Source organism: Oratosquilla oratoria, chromosome 2 (genome assembly GCF_046742065.1).
Source record: "Oratosquilla oratoria isolate Oo_2021 chromosome 2, ASM4674206v1, whole genome shotgun sequence".
Lineage (NCBI taxonomy): Eukaryota > Metazoa > Arthropoda > Malacostraca > Stomatopoda > Squillidae > Oratosquilla > Oratosquilla oratoria.
The window spans coordinates 44,184,350-44,197,912 of NC_134778.1; the positions used below are offsets into that span (position 1 = coordinate 44,184,350).

Below are 13,563 nucleotides of genomic sequence, written 5' to 3' on the forward strand. Positions count from 1 at the left end.
ATGATTATACTTGATAACGCAAACCTATATAGAGCCTACCTGTGTACCCTCTTTATCAAATGATATTGGGTCACACCACTTCCACTTCCCGCTCTCGACACAAATCTGCATCTCTGGTCGAGACTTGTGACTTCTCCAGCAATAAAGGTGCATGCCTCTCGATCGAAGTACAATGTTTTCATCTGTGTTCACTTGTCCCATGCGTATGGTCTCCAAAGTGTCATTGCACACCAAGTAGTTGGTGGGAAGAATCATCTCCATATTAGAGAAAGCTGCAAAGTTGGGTCCTTCGCTGACATTATACACGGAATCAAAGACCTGCTTCCATCCTTTTTGAGCAATCGTAAGTGTGTGCATAATAGACTGATTAATGTGGACATACATTGGTTTAATCATAAAGGAGAAGTCAATGCACCTGGGTTTATCTGCTGCTTCCTCGTCCATTGTGACAGCATTGCCATCAAAGAATGTTGGTTCTATTAGACAGCTGTTTGTAAGAAACCTGTAGCTCAGCACATCAGCATGCACAGAGCCCTGCAGCTGCACATGTGAGGCAGATGTCCACTGATGATATCTAAGACATAAGTTCTCAAGGGTAACCATCATGAATGGTTGTTCCATCGGTGCACTATCATCAAGAACAAAGTTCTTTACCTCCTTTGGAAGCTTCTTACCAGTTAGAGCAAGATGGTTACTTAGCGTGAACTGAATCTGACCCAGGTTTAATACACCCTGAATCTTTGGGAGCAATCCTACCGAAAACATGGAGTCTACTCGCATGCAAGCTGCCAGAGCTCCAGGAGTTACAGCAATTCGACCATCTCCTGAGAAACTATCCTCATCTTTAAAGTCAATACAGACCCTCCACATAGTTGACACAGCGATGTGCTGCTTCTCATAAAAACTTGGTAAGTCAAGCTGACAAAATTTGGACTCTGAGAGCTGAAACTGTCGATAGGTAATGTAGGATTCTCGAAGGGGATCATAATACTGGAGTGCACACAGAACCTCATCTTTGCACTGAGAGTCTGTCATCGTACTGAACTCTGATGCAGCAACAAAGGGAACAGGATAAATATCAACTCTTGTCAGAGTCCTGGGCTCTGGGTAACACCACACCATGGTTCCTGCAATCTTGTCAAAGACAATCTGGTAAGGTCTTGGGTCTTCCAGAGCTAAACTGATATACTGAAACACTCCGGCTCTTAAATCATCCTGATACAATATGTCATTAGGAATTTCTTCCATTTCAACTTTAGGCTTCTTCTTTTCTTTTTTTGTTTCTTTTGGATGAGGTCCTGCAGACACATATTTCTCTAAGAAAGCTTTGACTTGTTCTTGGAAGTCCATTAAACAAAGTATATTTTCTGGCCCAAAGTCAAGTGTAAGTGTCTCAGAGGAGCCTCGGACTTCTACATAGGGTTGTTTACTCCATGGTAAACTTGATAATTTCACCTCTATCATTGATGACCATGGTTTCACCAATGTCTGCAACTTCTGACCATGATACAAAGTTTTCAGTTGAAAATCAAAAATATTAAGGTTTCCAGTAATATCTGTAATGGGATCTTGTGCTGGTTCCTGAGTCTGGGGTGCTCGTTTTCTACTCGTAGAAAGGCATAGTTGAACAGCAGATACACTACTATGTATCTCACTCTTCACTTTGTTTTGCTTAACTATTTCAGCGTTCACCACTAACTGACTTGTTTTAACAGAAACACTGTCAACAGCTGAGAACATCTGGCACACTTGATGATAAATATGGACATTATCAGAGGCTTCCTCCTTTGTACTAGAGTTTGCAAATTTGTCAGTTGGTTCCGTAGTTCCCAGATGGAGTGGAAGAATTTCAGACACAGATTTCCAAGCATGATAAATCTGCTGCCATTTGCTTTCACTAAGGCATACACGAATGGGGCGCCCTATTTCCACATTCACTTTTGCTGCATGAATTAAAACACAGTGAAGAAAATCAATTTCACGATGCAAAACAAAGTAAGTCACTATTTCATAAAACTAAAACAATTCTTCTATGTACACCAAGACCTTTCACCCTTATGAAGGCAGCCAATTCAATGGAGGGGGGTCACTGATTATGTGAAGTGGCCTTGCTGTGGATGTGCTGTGTCTTGCTGCATTGCTTATGACCCCATCATCCAAGAGGAGCTAAGATGAAAGAGATGAAAGGGTAGTGGATGGGAGTGCAATGGGTGGGAGTGGGTACTTGCTTTTTGACTTGGCTAACCCCCCCACCCTGTAAGAGGAAAGCCCTTGGTATAAATAGATAGATAGCCAACTCATCAAACATTTATAAATATCTGATACAAACATGTTTTTTATTTTCAGTTAACCTAAAAACATTTACCAACCTGGCTTGTGTAAAAAGTCGGTAGTAGAGAAAAGAAGCAAAGCTGGGGGAATTCCAGTCTTGGGATGAGGATCTCCAGGCCGTGTTTCCAGCCAGGGGCAGGTGTAGTCTTCTGCACTTGGGACATGCTTTATATCAACTGCTGTAGAAAAGAAGAGACATTTTTATTACAAAAATTACAAAACTTAAAAGTCCCACATTCAAGGGAAAAAAAAAAAGAGATAGAGAGTGACAGTGAGAGAGAATGAATGAAAGAGAGAATGGGGAGGGAACAAAAATGGATGAGGAAGAAAGAGAAAGTGAGAGAGAAAGAGAAAGAGAGAGAAGGAAAGAGAGATAGGAGAGAGAGAGAGAGATGAGAGAGAGAGAGAGAGAGAGAGAGAGAGAGAGAGAGAGAGAGAGAGAGAGAGAGAGAGAGAGAGAGAGAGAGAGAGAGAGAGAGAGAGAGAGAGAGAGAGAGAGAGAGAGAGAGAGAGAGAGAGAGAGAGAGAGAGAGAGAATGAATGAGAAAATGAGACAGAAAACAAGAGACAGAGAACAAGAGAGAGAGAGAGAGAATGAATGAACCAAAGAGAAAGAATGAGAGACAGAAAACAAGAGACAGAGGATGAGAGAGGAAGACACTATGAGGGAGTGGAGAAGGAGGAAGAGGGAAAGGGAAAGTGAAAGAGAGATGGTAAATAGAATGATAAAAATATCCTTTTCCATTAGATTGATTTGTTGTAGCCTATTGAAGTTCTCTACTCATTCTCAATTACTGTATTCCATTAGATAAAGTACTTCTGATTAATCTAATTCTACTCTGATCTAACACTGTAATTTATGATCTAATTTGTACAACCTTTGATAGAGAATCCGACAGGAACACTCTTGAGAATGAGATCATAGAAAGACACATCCAACTTCTGCTTCAAGGGTTGGTAGGACAGGAAGGTGTGGGGTTGGGAGAGAACAACGAACAGGAGAGGCAGGAGCCGCTTGGCCTGCCCCATCTTCTGGTTGCTGGCATCACAAACCGAACCTTCTTCTGAACCTTCATACCTTTCCAAGGAGAAAGAATATTAATTAATACAAGACTGCCACAGGTCTAAATATGTATGTATGTATGTATGCCTGTCTATATATAAAAAGGCCTCTTCCCTCTTATGTGGGAGGTGACCCTTCACCTACCCAACACCCATCTGTTTTCCCTTTTATCTTAGTTCTTTACGGATGAAGAGCTATCCCTGGCCCCCACCCACTACCCAATTCAGAAACAATGCAGAAAGACACAGCACTTCCATAGCATGCCTTGACTTTTCAAGGGAGAAAAAATGTGAGAAAATTCAACAGCACCTCAAGAAAATAGTGATTATGCAGAAATAAATTGCTCACCCATCTTCAACATCTTTTTCTTCAACATTTAATTTGTTGTTATTCCGTTGCAAAGGTGGCATCCTCTTGGGTGATGGCTCAGATTCTGTTGAGACAGCATCACTTGCCAATTTCTTCTCTCTTTCAATTGCCCTCTGCTCTAGCTTGCTCCTTTGCCAACCCTTTTCATAAATGAAATATTAATACATGATTAACTGAAGGTGTGAATTAAATTTATGTTAGGTAACTGCAGGGTAATAATCTGATATTCTCTAGAAGAACTTCATGATTTTATATGAACAATTCCAAAAGAATGTGGTAAAATGACACAGACAGATCTATGGAAGAGCCCAAAGACAGTTGCCAGCCACTGACTGTGGAGCTGCCAGTTTTCAGTCAGTGAAACCGAGGGAAACAATTATATTTGTATTATTACTATTATCATTATCACATATCATCAGCAAAGTGAAGTAACTAAACATGGGAAAGAAACAGCCTCCCCACTTTCACTCCCATTACTAATATTCTTTTCATTCATTCCTGTTAAAATTATGCAAGGATGGCACCTCATAGCTTGAACATGAATGAAAAATACTAAAAATTAATAAATAAGTACAACATCTAACCTTGACGCTCTGCTTACATCCATCTTCTGATATGCAATATTTGAAGACCATTACTGTAATCTTGCCACCTGTCACAAGCAATTCCACAGGTACAAAGGATAACGGGTTTAGGCTAGAAAGCAGACCTCCTCGTGAAGAGCCTTTGGATTGTGAAACAAGCCCCTTGCTTAGTTCAATGCTGGAGATGTCACAATCAACTCCACTGTCAACTATATCGATAGTGTTTCTCGATTCTAGCTTCCGTTGCCCTCCAAGTGCCATTTGTGTAACAAGCCTGTGGGTAATATAAAGTACCATAAACAGTAAAGGTAGAAACTTATAAATCACAGACAGGTGTCCTTGATCAGCTTTACAGCTCTATGAAAAAAATGTAAAAAAACTGATGGTTAAAATATTTGAAGGTGGGAAAAACCCTGGCAGATAAACAATTCTAATTCAGAAAATAAAGGTCATGCGTTCCAAATTTGCTGTGCTTTTATTCAAGAGTGATCTGAAGGAAGATCATGGATAATTTGCCATGTTGTTTGTGATTGGAAAGAGGGTGAGAACTTTGTTATGTCTGGGGATATTGTTTGTAAGTTGTGTTGCGAGATTTTCTAGTGGGATATTTGCTGGAGTTTAGTCTGATTAGGTAGGGGATTTGATAATTATGGGAAATAAAATAATTTAAGGAGCTAAAGGAAAATGTTAGATGAAATACATTCTAAATGGGGAAAGATAAAAATACATACATATATACATACATATATATATATATATATATATATATATATAAATATATATACATATATATATATATATATATATATATATATATATATATATATATATATATAAGGAATGGATGCGAAGAGGAGACTGTATGAAGGAGTGATTGTGCCAACAGCACTGTATGGGGCAGAAACGTGGAACATAAGAGAAGAAGAGAGAAGGAGTTTGAATGTGTTTGAGATGAGGTGTCTGAGAAGTATGGTGGGGGTTACTAGGCTAGATAGAGTGAGAAATGAGGAGGTGAGGAGGAGAACAGGGGTGAAAAAGGAGCTGGGAGATAGGGTTGATGAAAGAATATTGGGATGGTTTGGACACATGGAAAGAATGAGTGAAGAAAGACTAGTAAAAGAGGTATGGAAGGCAGATGTGGAGGGAGTGAACATGAGGGGACATCCTAGGATGAGGTGGATGGATGGGGTGAAGGGGGCTTTGGGGAAGAGGGGAATGTCTGTTGAGGAAGGAAGGGAGAGGACGGAAGACAGAGGTGAGTGGAGAATGGTTGTATATGGATGATGTTGTGATTGCATGAGGAGGAATGGGCGGGGGGGTGGGGGTGAGGTAGTATGTGTGAGCAAATTTTGACGCAGCCCAAAGGGATTTCTCCCCGTCCTCTCCTTATATGCAAGGGGGGACGGAGAGGGGGGGGTCGCCGATTAAATGAAGCGGCCTTGCTGTGGATGTGCTGTGTCTTGCGGCACTGCTTCTGACCCGGGGCGGTGGGCAAGGTGCAGGGATGACCCGTCATCCAGGAGGTGCTCAGATGAGAGGGAGGTTGGGAGGGGTGTGGAGTGTATTTGGGGATGAAATGGGTGGGTTTTTTTTTGTGCCTATCCCTTTTTGGCTACCTCCCTTGAAAGGGGGAAAAAGCCTTGGTATATGTATGTATGTATGTATGTATATATATATGTATATATATATGTATATATATATATATATATATATATACATATATACATATATACATATATTACCAACGGCTTTTTCCTCCCTTACAAGGGAGGTAGCCAAAAATAAAGGCAAAAAATCCACTCCCACCCATATATTGGCTCCTCCTGGATGATGGGTCATCCCTGCATCTCGCCCACTGCCCTGGGTCAAAAGCAATGTAGCAAAACACAGCACATCTACAGCAAGCCTGCTTCATTCAAATGGCAACCCCCCATGCAGAAGAGAAATCCCTTCAGGCTATATTAAAATATCATTCACATATGCTCCCTCACCCACCAATCCCCCACCCACTCCCTTCCATGTATCACAGCATTATTCATATAAAACCATTCTCCACTTATCCCTATCTTCTGTCTCCTCACTTCCTTCCTCAGCAGACATTCCCCTCTTTCCCAATGCCCCTTTTACCCATCCATCTCATCTCATCTTTGGTTGGCCCCTCATGTTCACTCCCTCCACCTCTGCCTTCCACACCTCTTTTAATAATCTCCCTTCACTCATTCTTTCCATGTGTCCAAACCATCCCAATATTCTTTCATCACCCCTATTTCCCAACTCACTTTCCACCCTGCTCACCTCTTTGTTTCTCTGTCCATACTTTTCAGCGATTTCATCTCAAACACATTTAAACTCTTCCTCTCTTCATCTCTTATGTTTCATGTTTCTACCCCATATATTGCTGTCAGCAGTCACTCCTTCATACAATCTCTTCTTAGCATCCATTCCCAAATGTCTATATCTCATTACACATTTTTAATCCCCCAAAGCATTTACTCGCTTCTCTCAATCTACATTCAATCTCCACCTCCACTCCTCCCTTTTCCACCACATTCACACCCAAGCATCTAAAGCTATCCACTTCCTCCAGTCTCTCTCCCTTAATACTCACTTCCAATCTGCTGCCACATTCTCCACTTGTACATCTCATCACCTTACTTTTACCCTCATTTTCTTAAACTTCCTTCTTTTGCACATCTTCCCAAACTCTGCCACTAACTTCCTCAATCCCTCCTCTGATCCTGCTACAAGTGCAGTGTTGTCAGCAAACAACAACTGGCTTATCTCCCACTTTTCTCCATTTTCTTTAACCGTCTCCAATCCCTGGCCCATTACTTTTGCATTTACCTCTCACACCACCCCATCCATGTATAAATTGAACAGCCAAAGCGACATAACAAATCCCTGGCTAAGTCCCACCTTGGTTGGAGGGGTGTTATGATGAATGTCTAAAAAAGGGAGGTACAGTGATAGTGGAATGGCTGGTGAGGTTGTTTAATGCTTGTTTAAAAGAAGGAAGAGTGCTGGAGGACTGGAGGAGTGCATGTATAGTTCTGCTTTACAAGGGAAAAGGGGACAAGTATGAATGCAATGTTTTCGGAGGGATCAGTTTGTTGAGTGTAGTTGGGAAGACTTATGGGAGGGTCTTGATTGAAAGGATTAGGAGAGGAACAGAGGGAGTAATTGGTAAGGAACAGTGTGAGTTTAGGACAGGTACAGGTTGTGTGGATCAGATTTTTGTGGTAAGCCAGATACATGAGACAGCTTTAGGAAAAGGTAAGGATGTTTTTAGGGCCTTTATGGATTTGGAAAAGGCTTATGACAGGGTAGACAGGAAGGCACTGTGGGAGTTATCATAATCATATGGGATAGGAGGAAAGCTGTTAAGAGCAGTCAACAATTTCTATGAGAGTAGTAAAGCCTGTGTTAGAATTAGAAATGGTGTGACTATAGTTGTTCAATATGTTGGTGGCCCATGGATTGACCCAACAAGAAAGATCTGAGGCTCTTCTTTCAGTTTCCTTTGTGGAATGGTGCTATGTTTTACAAACACTGTACTCATACTTGTGACCCACAATACATGAACAATCAATTAAATAGGATGTCTCTGGATGATGGATAGGTACTGAGAAAGATGGAGAACAGAGATTCACCTATTACATTAATGCAAAATCTAAACGAGTTTCATCATTAACCCTTACAAGGACACCAACATTGGCATCCTGAGGTATGAGTGGGTATATGAAGATGCCAGTGTCAACATTCTGATTATATTTATTTTGTAGTTGTAGCTGAGTGACCCCCCACATTCTGTGAACTGGCTTAACCATATTTTCTGTGGTTATCCACATTGAGGGTGAAAGAGAATGGAAGAAAGGAAAATCTTACAGCTGTAACTTTATATCTTATAAAGTGCATATTGTAATGCATTATTATTATACATCAGGCAGCCTAACACTTGTGTGCTAATATTCAACTCGTATTGGTGAGGTTAATGTAAAAGAAAGCGGATGGGTTTAGTACATAGGAATGTTTAAATTGATAGTGATCTGAAAGTAAAGAAAACAAAGAAAAAAAAAAAATCATGCTACTTACCCAAAGGTGTCATTCAAAATATTTTGCAATAGCTGAACTTGATGTAGACTGATATACAAGTCTAATTCAGTAGTAGCATTAACTTCTAGTGAATGTCCAGCTACAAGAATATTGCGAACACATTCAGACTTGCTGTCAAACTGTTCATAAACAATGGCTGGGGCTGCTATTATTCTGGTGTCAAACCTGAAAAAATGAACATACATGCATATACCAAAGTTTTTTTTTTTCCTTATATGGGAGGTAGCCAAAAAACAAAGGCATAAATACCAACCCCACCCATTCCATCCCTAACATACTCCACTCTTCCCTCCCTCTTATCTTGGCACCTCCTGGATGACAGATCATGCTTGCATCTTGCCCACTGCCCTGGGTCAGAAGCAGTGTATCAAGACACAGCACATCTACAGCAAGACTGCTTCATTACACTGGTGACCCTCCCTCTCTGTCCCCTCATGCAGAAAAGAAAATGGAGAGAAATCCCTTTGGGGTGCATCAAGTTATTTCTCTCACATACTCCCTCACCCCCCATCCCCTACCCACTCCATCTCATTCATCACAGCATCATTCATACACAACCATCCTCTACTCACCCCTATCTTCTGTCCTCTCCCATCTTTCCTCAACAGACATTCCCCTCTTTCCCAATCTCCCTTTTACCCCATCCATCCATCTCATCCTAGGTTGACCCCTCACATTCACTCCTTCCACCTCTGCATTCCACACCTCTTTTACTAGTCTTTCTTCATTCATTCTTTACATATGCCTAAACCATCCCAATATTCTTTGATCAACCTTATCTGCCAGCCTTTTTCTATTTCCCCCCTTTGCCTCACCTCATTTCTCCCTCACTATCCAATCTCATAACCCTTACTATACTTAACATTTAAAACAACTAAAAAAGATTTTAAGTAGTGCAATACTGTATACACTACCTATAATTATATTACACTGCTACATACCTTGCAACTAAAGGGTGCAAGATAACATCTGTTTCTTTGTTATCTTGAGTTGGGTCATAATTATTCCATTCTAAAGCCGGGTTTTCACCCATGACCTTCAATTTCTCTCCGGAACAACTTCTGGGACGGCCGCCTTTAATTCTTACAAGGTCATACCATGATCCTGGGGAAAAGGATGACTTATTGGAAACTAGTATTGGAGACACTTTACTTATACATATACTTCAATCTTTTTTTTTTTGAGATGCTTGCTTGAAAAGTTTGGTGAGGGATATGAGGATGGATAGGGTAAGAAATGAGGAGGTGAGAAGGCAAGTGGGGATGAAAAGGGAGCTGACAGATAGGGCTGATGTATTGGGACAGTTTGTGCACATGACAAGAATGAGTGAGGGAAGATTAGCAAAAAGAGCGTGGAAGGCAGAGGTGAATGGGGTGAACATGAGGGAAGACCGAAAATGAGATAGATAGCTGGGGTGAAGAGGGCCTTTGTAAAGGGGGAATGTCTTTTGAACTGTACTTACAAAAATTAAGAATATTATCTTTACTCTATTTACCTCTTTTCTACACTTCAACATCAGATTAAGAATGGACTAAAATACCTGTGCTAATACTGAAGCCAATGAAGTCAATTTGATACTGACGATCCTCAACTTCTGAACCTGGCACACCCAATATTCTTGCTTGTTCAGCCATGCGGTAAATATCTTGACGAATCATGATCCTTGAAAGTGGATTGTCCACTTGAGGAGTTACTAGAACTGAGTCTAACTGGAGAAGAAACATATTATGTACAGACAAATCTTCACTGCTTGTATCTTTGGCTGGGAAGAACACACGAATACTTTCAGTGTGCAGATAGACTAGTGGGATGGTGTGGTTGTTGAAGCCAATACTAAATGGTTCTTTGGAAGCAGTTGTGGCTGTCTGAATCAACTGCTGCGGCACCTTTAGATGAAAGAGAGGTTCGTATACGGAAGTGAATATTTGTAACGAGGAGGGAAAGCACACACAATCAAAGGGCTGTATCCGGATATCCACTTCACTGATGTACCGAGGAAGGTTCTTCTCTGTTACCATAGACCTGGAATAAAACAGTAGTTGATTTAGTTTGGAAATGTGAAACAAAATAAAGAATATTTACAAAAATAAATTATAAATCTGAATCTTCACCTTTCTTCATTTAAACATTTCCTAATAAGTTGATTCCACTTGTTGTGTACATTCTTGCACAGTGCTGAAGTGAATGTAAGTGACATGAACCCATGAGTTTTGGGTTGCTCAGGAGGAGGAGCAGGTTGTCTGGCACTTAGGGAATGAAAATGAGAGTCAACGGTGCCCGAGCGAGGATTTATGACTTTCAGGTCGTGAGTCAGCTGGTCATTACAGGTCATAACAATGCCTTCATGTTCACCGACAACCCACGTATTGTTTCTGAAAAGGAAAAAAGTAAACAATCACATTAAATGCAAGTCTTCATCAAATTCTAGCGCAGCCACTTCTGTATTTCAAAGTAAAGATAAAGATTCACAACCAAAATATCAACAGAAAATCATCCAGGTTCAGAACATGAACAAAGATTTTCTACTATAAAACAGGTAAAGGTTTTAGTATACAATATCTATACAGACATCTATCATTATATGATTGATTGATGATCAACTGATCAATTACCACATACAATCTTAAATTTCAATTGAACTAATCACCCATTACCCTCAAAACAAGAAAGCTTAGCTCTGAAAAGGAAAATCCTCATCCCTTTCACTCCTACTCATTTAAACCACATGATAACTGTACCTCATCCCATCGACACCATTACTGCCAGTTCACTCCTCATGAATCTCTCTCCTACTCTCTTCTTAAAGTTTCTTTCTCAATCAATCAATTAATCCATTGCTCCTGGTCTCTCTTGTTGAAAACCTGCAAAAATCTCTCTCCCAAAACCCTATACATGATCCCCAACAATTAGTTACACAATCTGTTTTGTGATTGGTGTCGTGATCATGTGATCACAAGGGCACATTGTGGAGAGCATTCCCTTCCCATACTACCCTCAATCTCTGTCTACAGTAAAACATGTCCATGTGTTCTTGTTACATACATATACCAAGGCTTTTTCCCCCTTACAAGAGAGGTAGCCAAAAAAGGAAAAGGCATAAAATCATTCCCACTCATTCCATCCCCAATACACTCCACACCCCTCCACCCTCCCTCTTATCTGAGCACTTCCTGGATGAAGGGTCATCCCTGCACCTTATCCACTGCCCTGGGTCAGAAGCAGTGTCGCAAGACACAGTACATCCACAGCAAGGCCGCTTCATTAAATCGGCGACCCCCCCCTCTCCATCCCCCCACTGCATAAAAGGAGAGGACGGGGAGAAATCCCTTCGGGCTGCATCAAATTTTGCTCACACATACTACCTCACACCCCATCCCCCCACCCATTCCACCTCATGCATCACAACATTATCCATATACAACCATTCTCCATTCACCCCTGTCTTCTGTCCTCTCCCGTCCTTCCTCAACAGACATTCCCCTCTTCCCCAAAGCCCCCTTCACCCCATCCATCCACCTCATCCTCGGACGTCCCTTCATGTTCACTCCCTCCACATCTGCCTTCCATACCTCTTTTACTAGTCTTTCTTCACTCATTCTTTCCATGTGTCCAAACCATCCTAATGCTCTTTCATCAACCCTATCTCCCAACTCCCTTTCCACCCCTGTTCTCCTCCTCACCTCCTCATTTCTCACTCTATCTAGCCTAGTAACCCCCATCATACTTCTCAGACACCTCATCTCAAACACATTCAAACTCCTTCTCTCTTCCTCTCTTATGTTCCATGTTTCTGTCCCATACAGTGCTGTTGGCACAATCACTCCTTCATTTAGTCTCCTCTTAGCATCCATTCCCAAATGTCTATTCCTCATTACAACAAGGCATTTACTCGCTTCTCTCAATCTACATTCTACCTCCACCTTCACGTTCTTGTTACTAATCATAAAGTGTTCAACCTGTGTCTTGTGATTTTGTTATGGTACAGTAATAATGGCCTCTAAGTGTAATTAAAGTAAGTCTACCAATTGTGGCTGCAGACTATGGTGCCACCATCTGAAGGTGAAAAGTCAAAGGTCAATCATTCAAAACTGCATGAATCAGTGAGGTTAGCACAGCTATATAATCTTAAATCCCTGAAGTATGACAGTTTGTTTCTGTGGTCTCGCCTATTCTGTGCTAGTATTTACCCAATTATATTTCCCCATTTGTAGCATACAGGAATGGAGCAACACTCACGGGGTCCCACCTCCTTCTCTCCAATTCATCATACCTAAACTCAAATTCATGTATGATACTATCTTGGAGCTGGAAAGTGTCCCAAACACAAATATGCTAGTGGTTCTTATTTCTCTTGAGAGAGGGAAAAAGCCATGAAGTAATCTTTCTATTCAGCTTCAGCATCTTTTCCCCATCAGGCAGAATCTTCAAGTCACCCATCTAGACACTAAATTAGAGAGTGGGGAAGTATACAAGCTTTTTTTTTCATTTGCAAAAGTAAACAAAAATATAATTCATATACCTCTTGGTAAAATGAAGAAGATTAATAGCTGCTACTTTGCATTTCAGTTTGGAATACACTTGGTGGAGATCAAGTGCCATAGTCAGATCTTCCATTTCTGCCCTCAATCTTCTTTGTTCACATCCATCATGAGCATACAGTGATAACGAAACACGAGCAACTGTCCACTGCACCCAAGCAGTCACAAATGGTCCTGTACTACTGTCTGACTCCACAGTAGTTTGCACTGCAGAATACAATAAACAGGGCATTTAATTTATACAGACAGTTCAAAACAAAGACTTAAGAATAATAAAGTTACAATAAAACAATCCATATATACCACCAACAATCATAAACAAAAATCCTCCACACAGAACAGTGAATGAAAATGAATGGCAAGTAGTTTTATGCTATCTATATAGTAAAGGTTTTTTCCCCCTTATAAGGGAGGTAGCCAGCCAAGGCATGCATCCACCCCCTACTCATCCCATTCTCATCTGTCACTAATTTGTTTCCCTTTCATCTTAGCTCCACATGGATGAAGGGTCATCCGTGTCTCCTGCCCACTGCCCAGGTCAGAAGTAATGCAGCAAGTTCTATGC

The 13,563-nt window shown here is 41.0% G+C and overlaps 1 protein-coding gene across 2 annotated transcripts in view; it reads right to left on the bottom strand.

Annotated features, from left to right (window-relative positions):
• Positions 1-13,563, bottom strand: part of Vps13B (vacuolar protein sorting 13B) — an 88,202-nt gene that overhangs the window by 22,725 nt on the left and 51,914 nt on the right. Inside the window, exons 21-30 of one of the 2 annotated variants that reach the window (XM_076208121.1) lie at positions 12,980-13,205; positions 10,572-10,832; positions 10,001-10,482; positions 9,402-9,564; positions 8,440-8,625; positions 4,348-4,621; positions 3,743-3,903; positions 3,210-3,409; positions 2,370-2,507; positions 40-1,943 (exon numbers count right to left, since the gene is read on the bottom strand). In XM_076208121.1, coding sequence (XP_076064236.1) covers positions 40-1,943; positions 2,370-2,507; positions 3,210-3,409; positions 3,743-3,903; positions 4,348-4,621; positions 8,440-8,625; positions 9,402-9,564; positions 10,001-10,482; positions 10,572-10,832; positions 12,980-13,205 — 3,995 coding nt within the window. Of the gene's footprint in view, positions 1-39; positions 1,944-2,369; positions 2,511-3,209; positions 3,410-3,742; positions 3,904-4,347; positions 4,622-8,439; positions 8,626-9,401; positions 9,565-10,000; positions 10,483-10,571; positions 10,833-12,979; positions 13,206-13,563 lie in introns of both variants that reach the window. The other variant, XM_076208112.1, reaches the window with a different exon arrangement.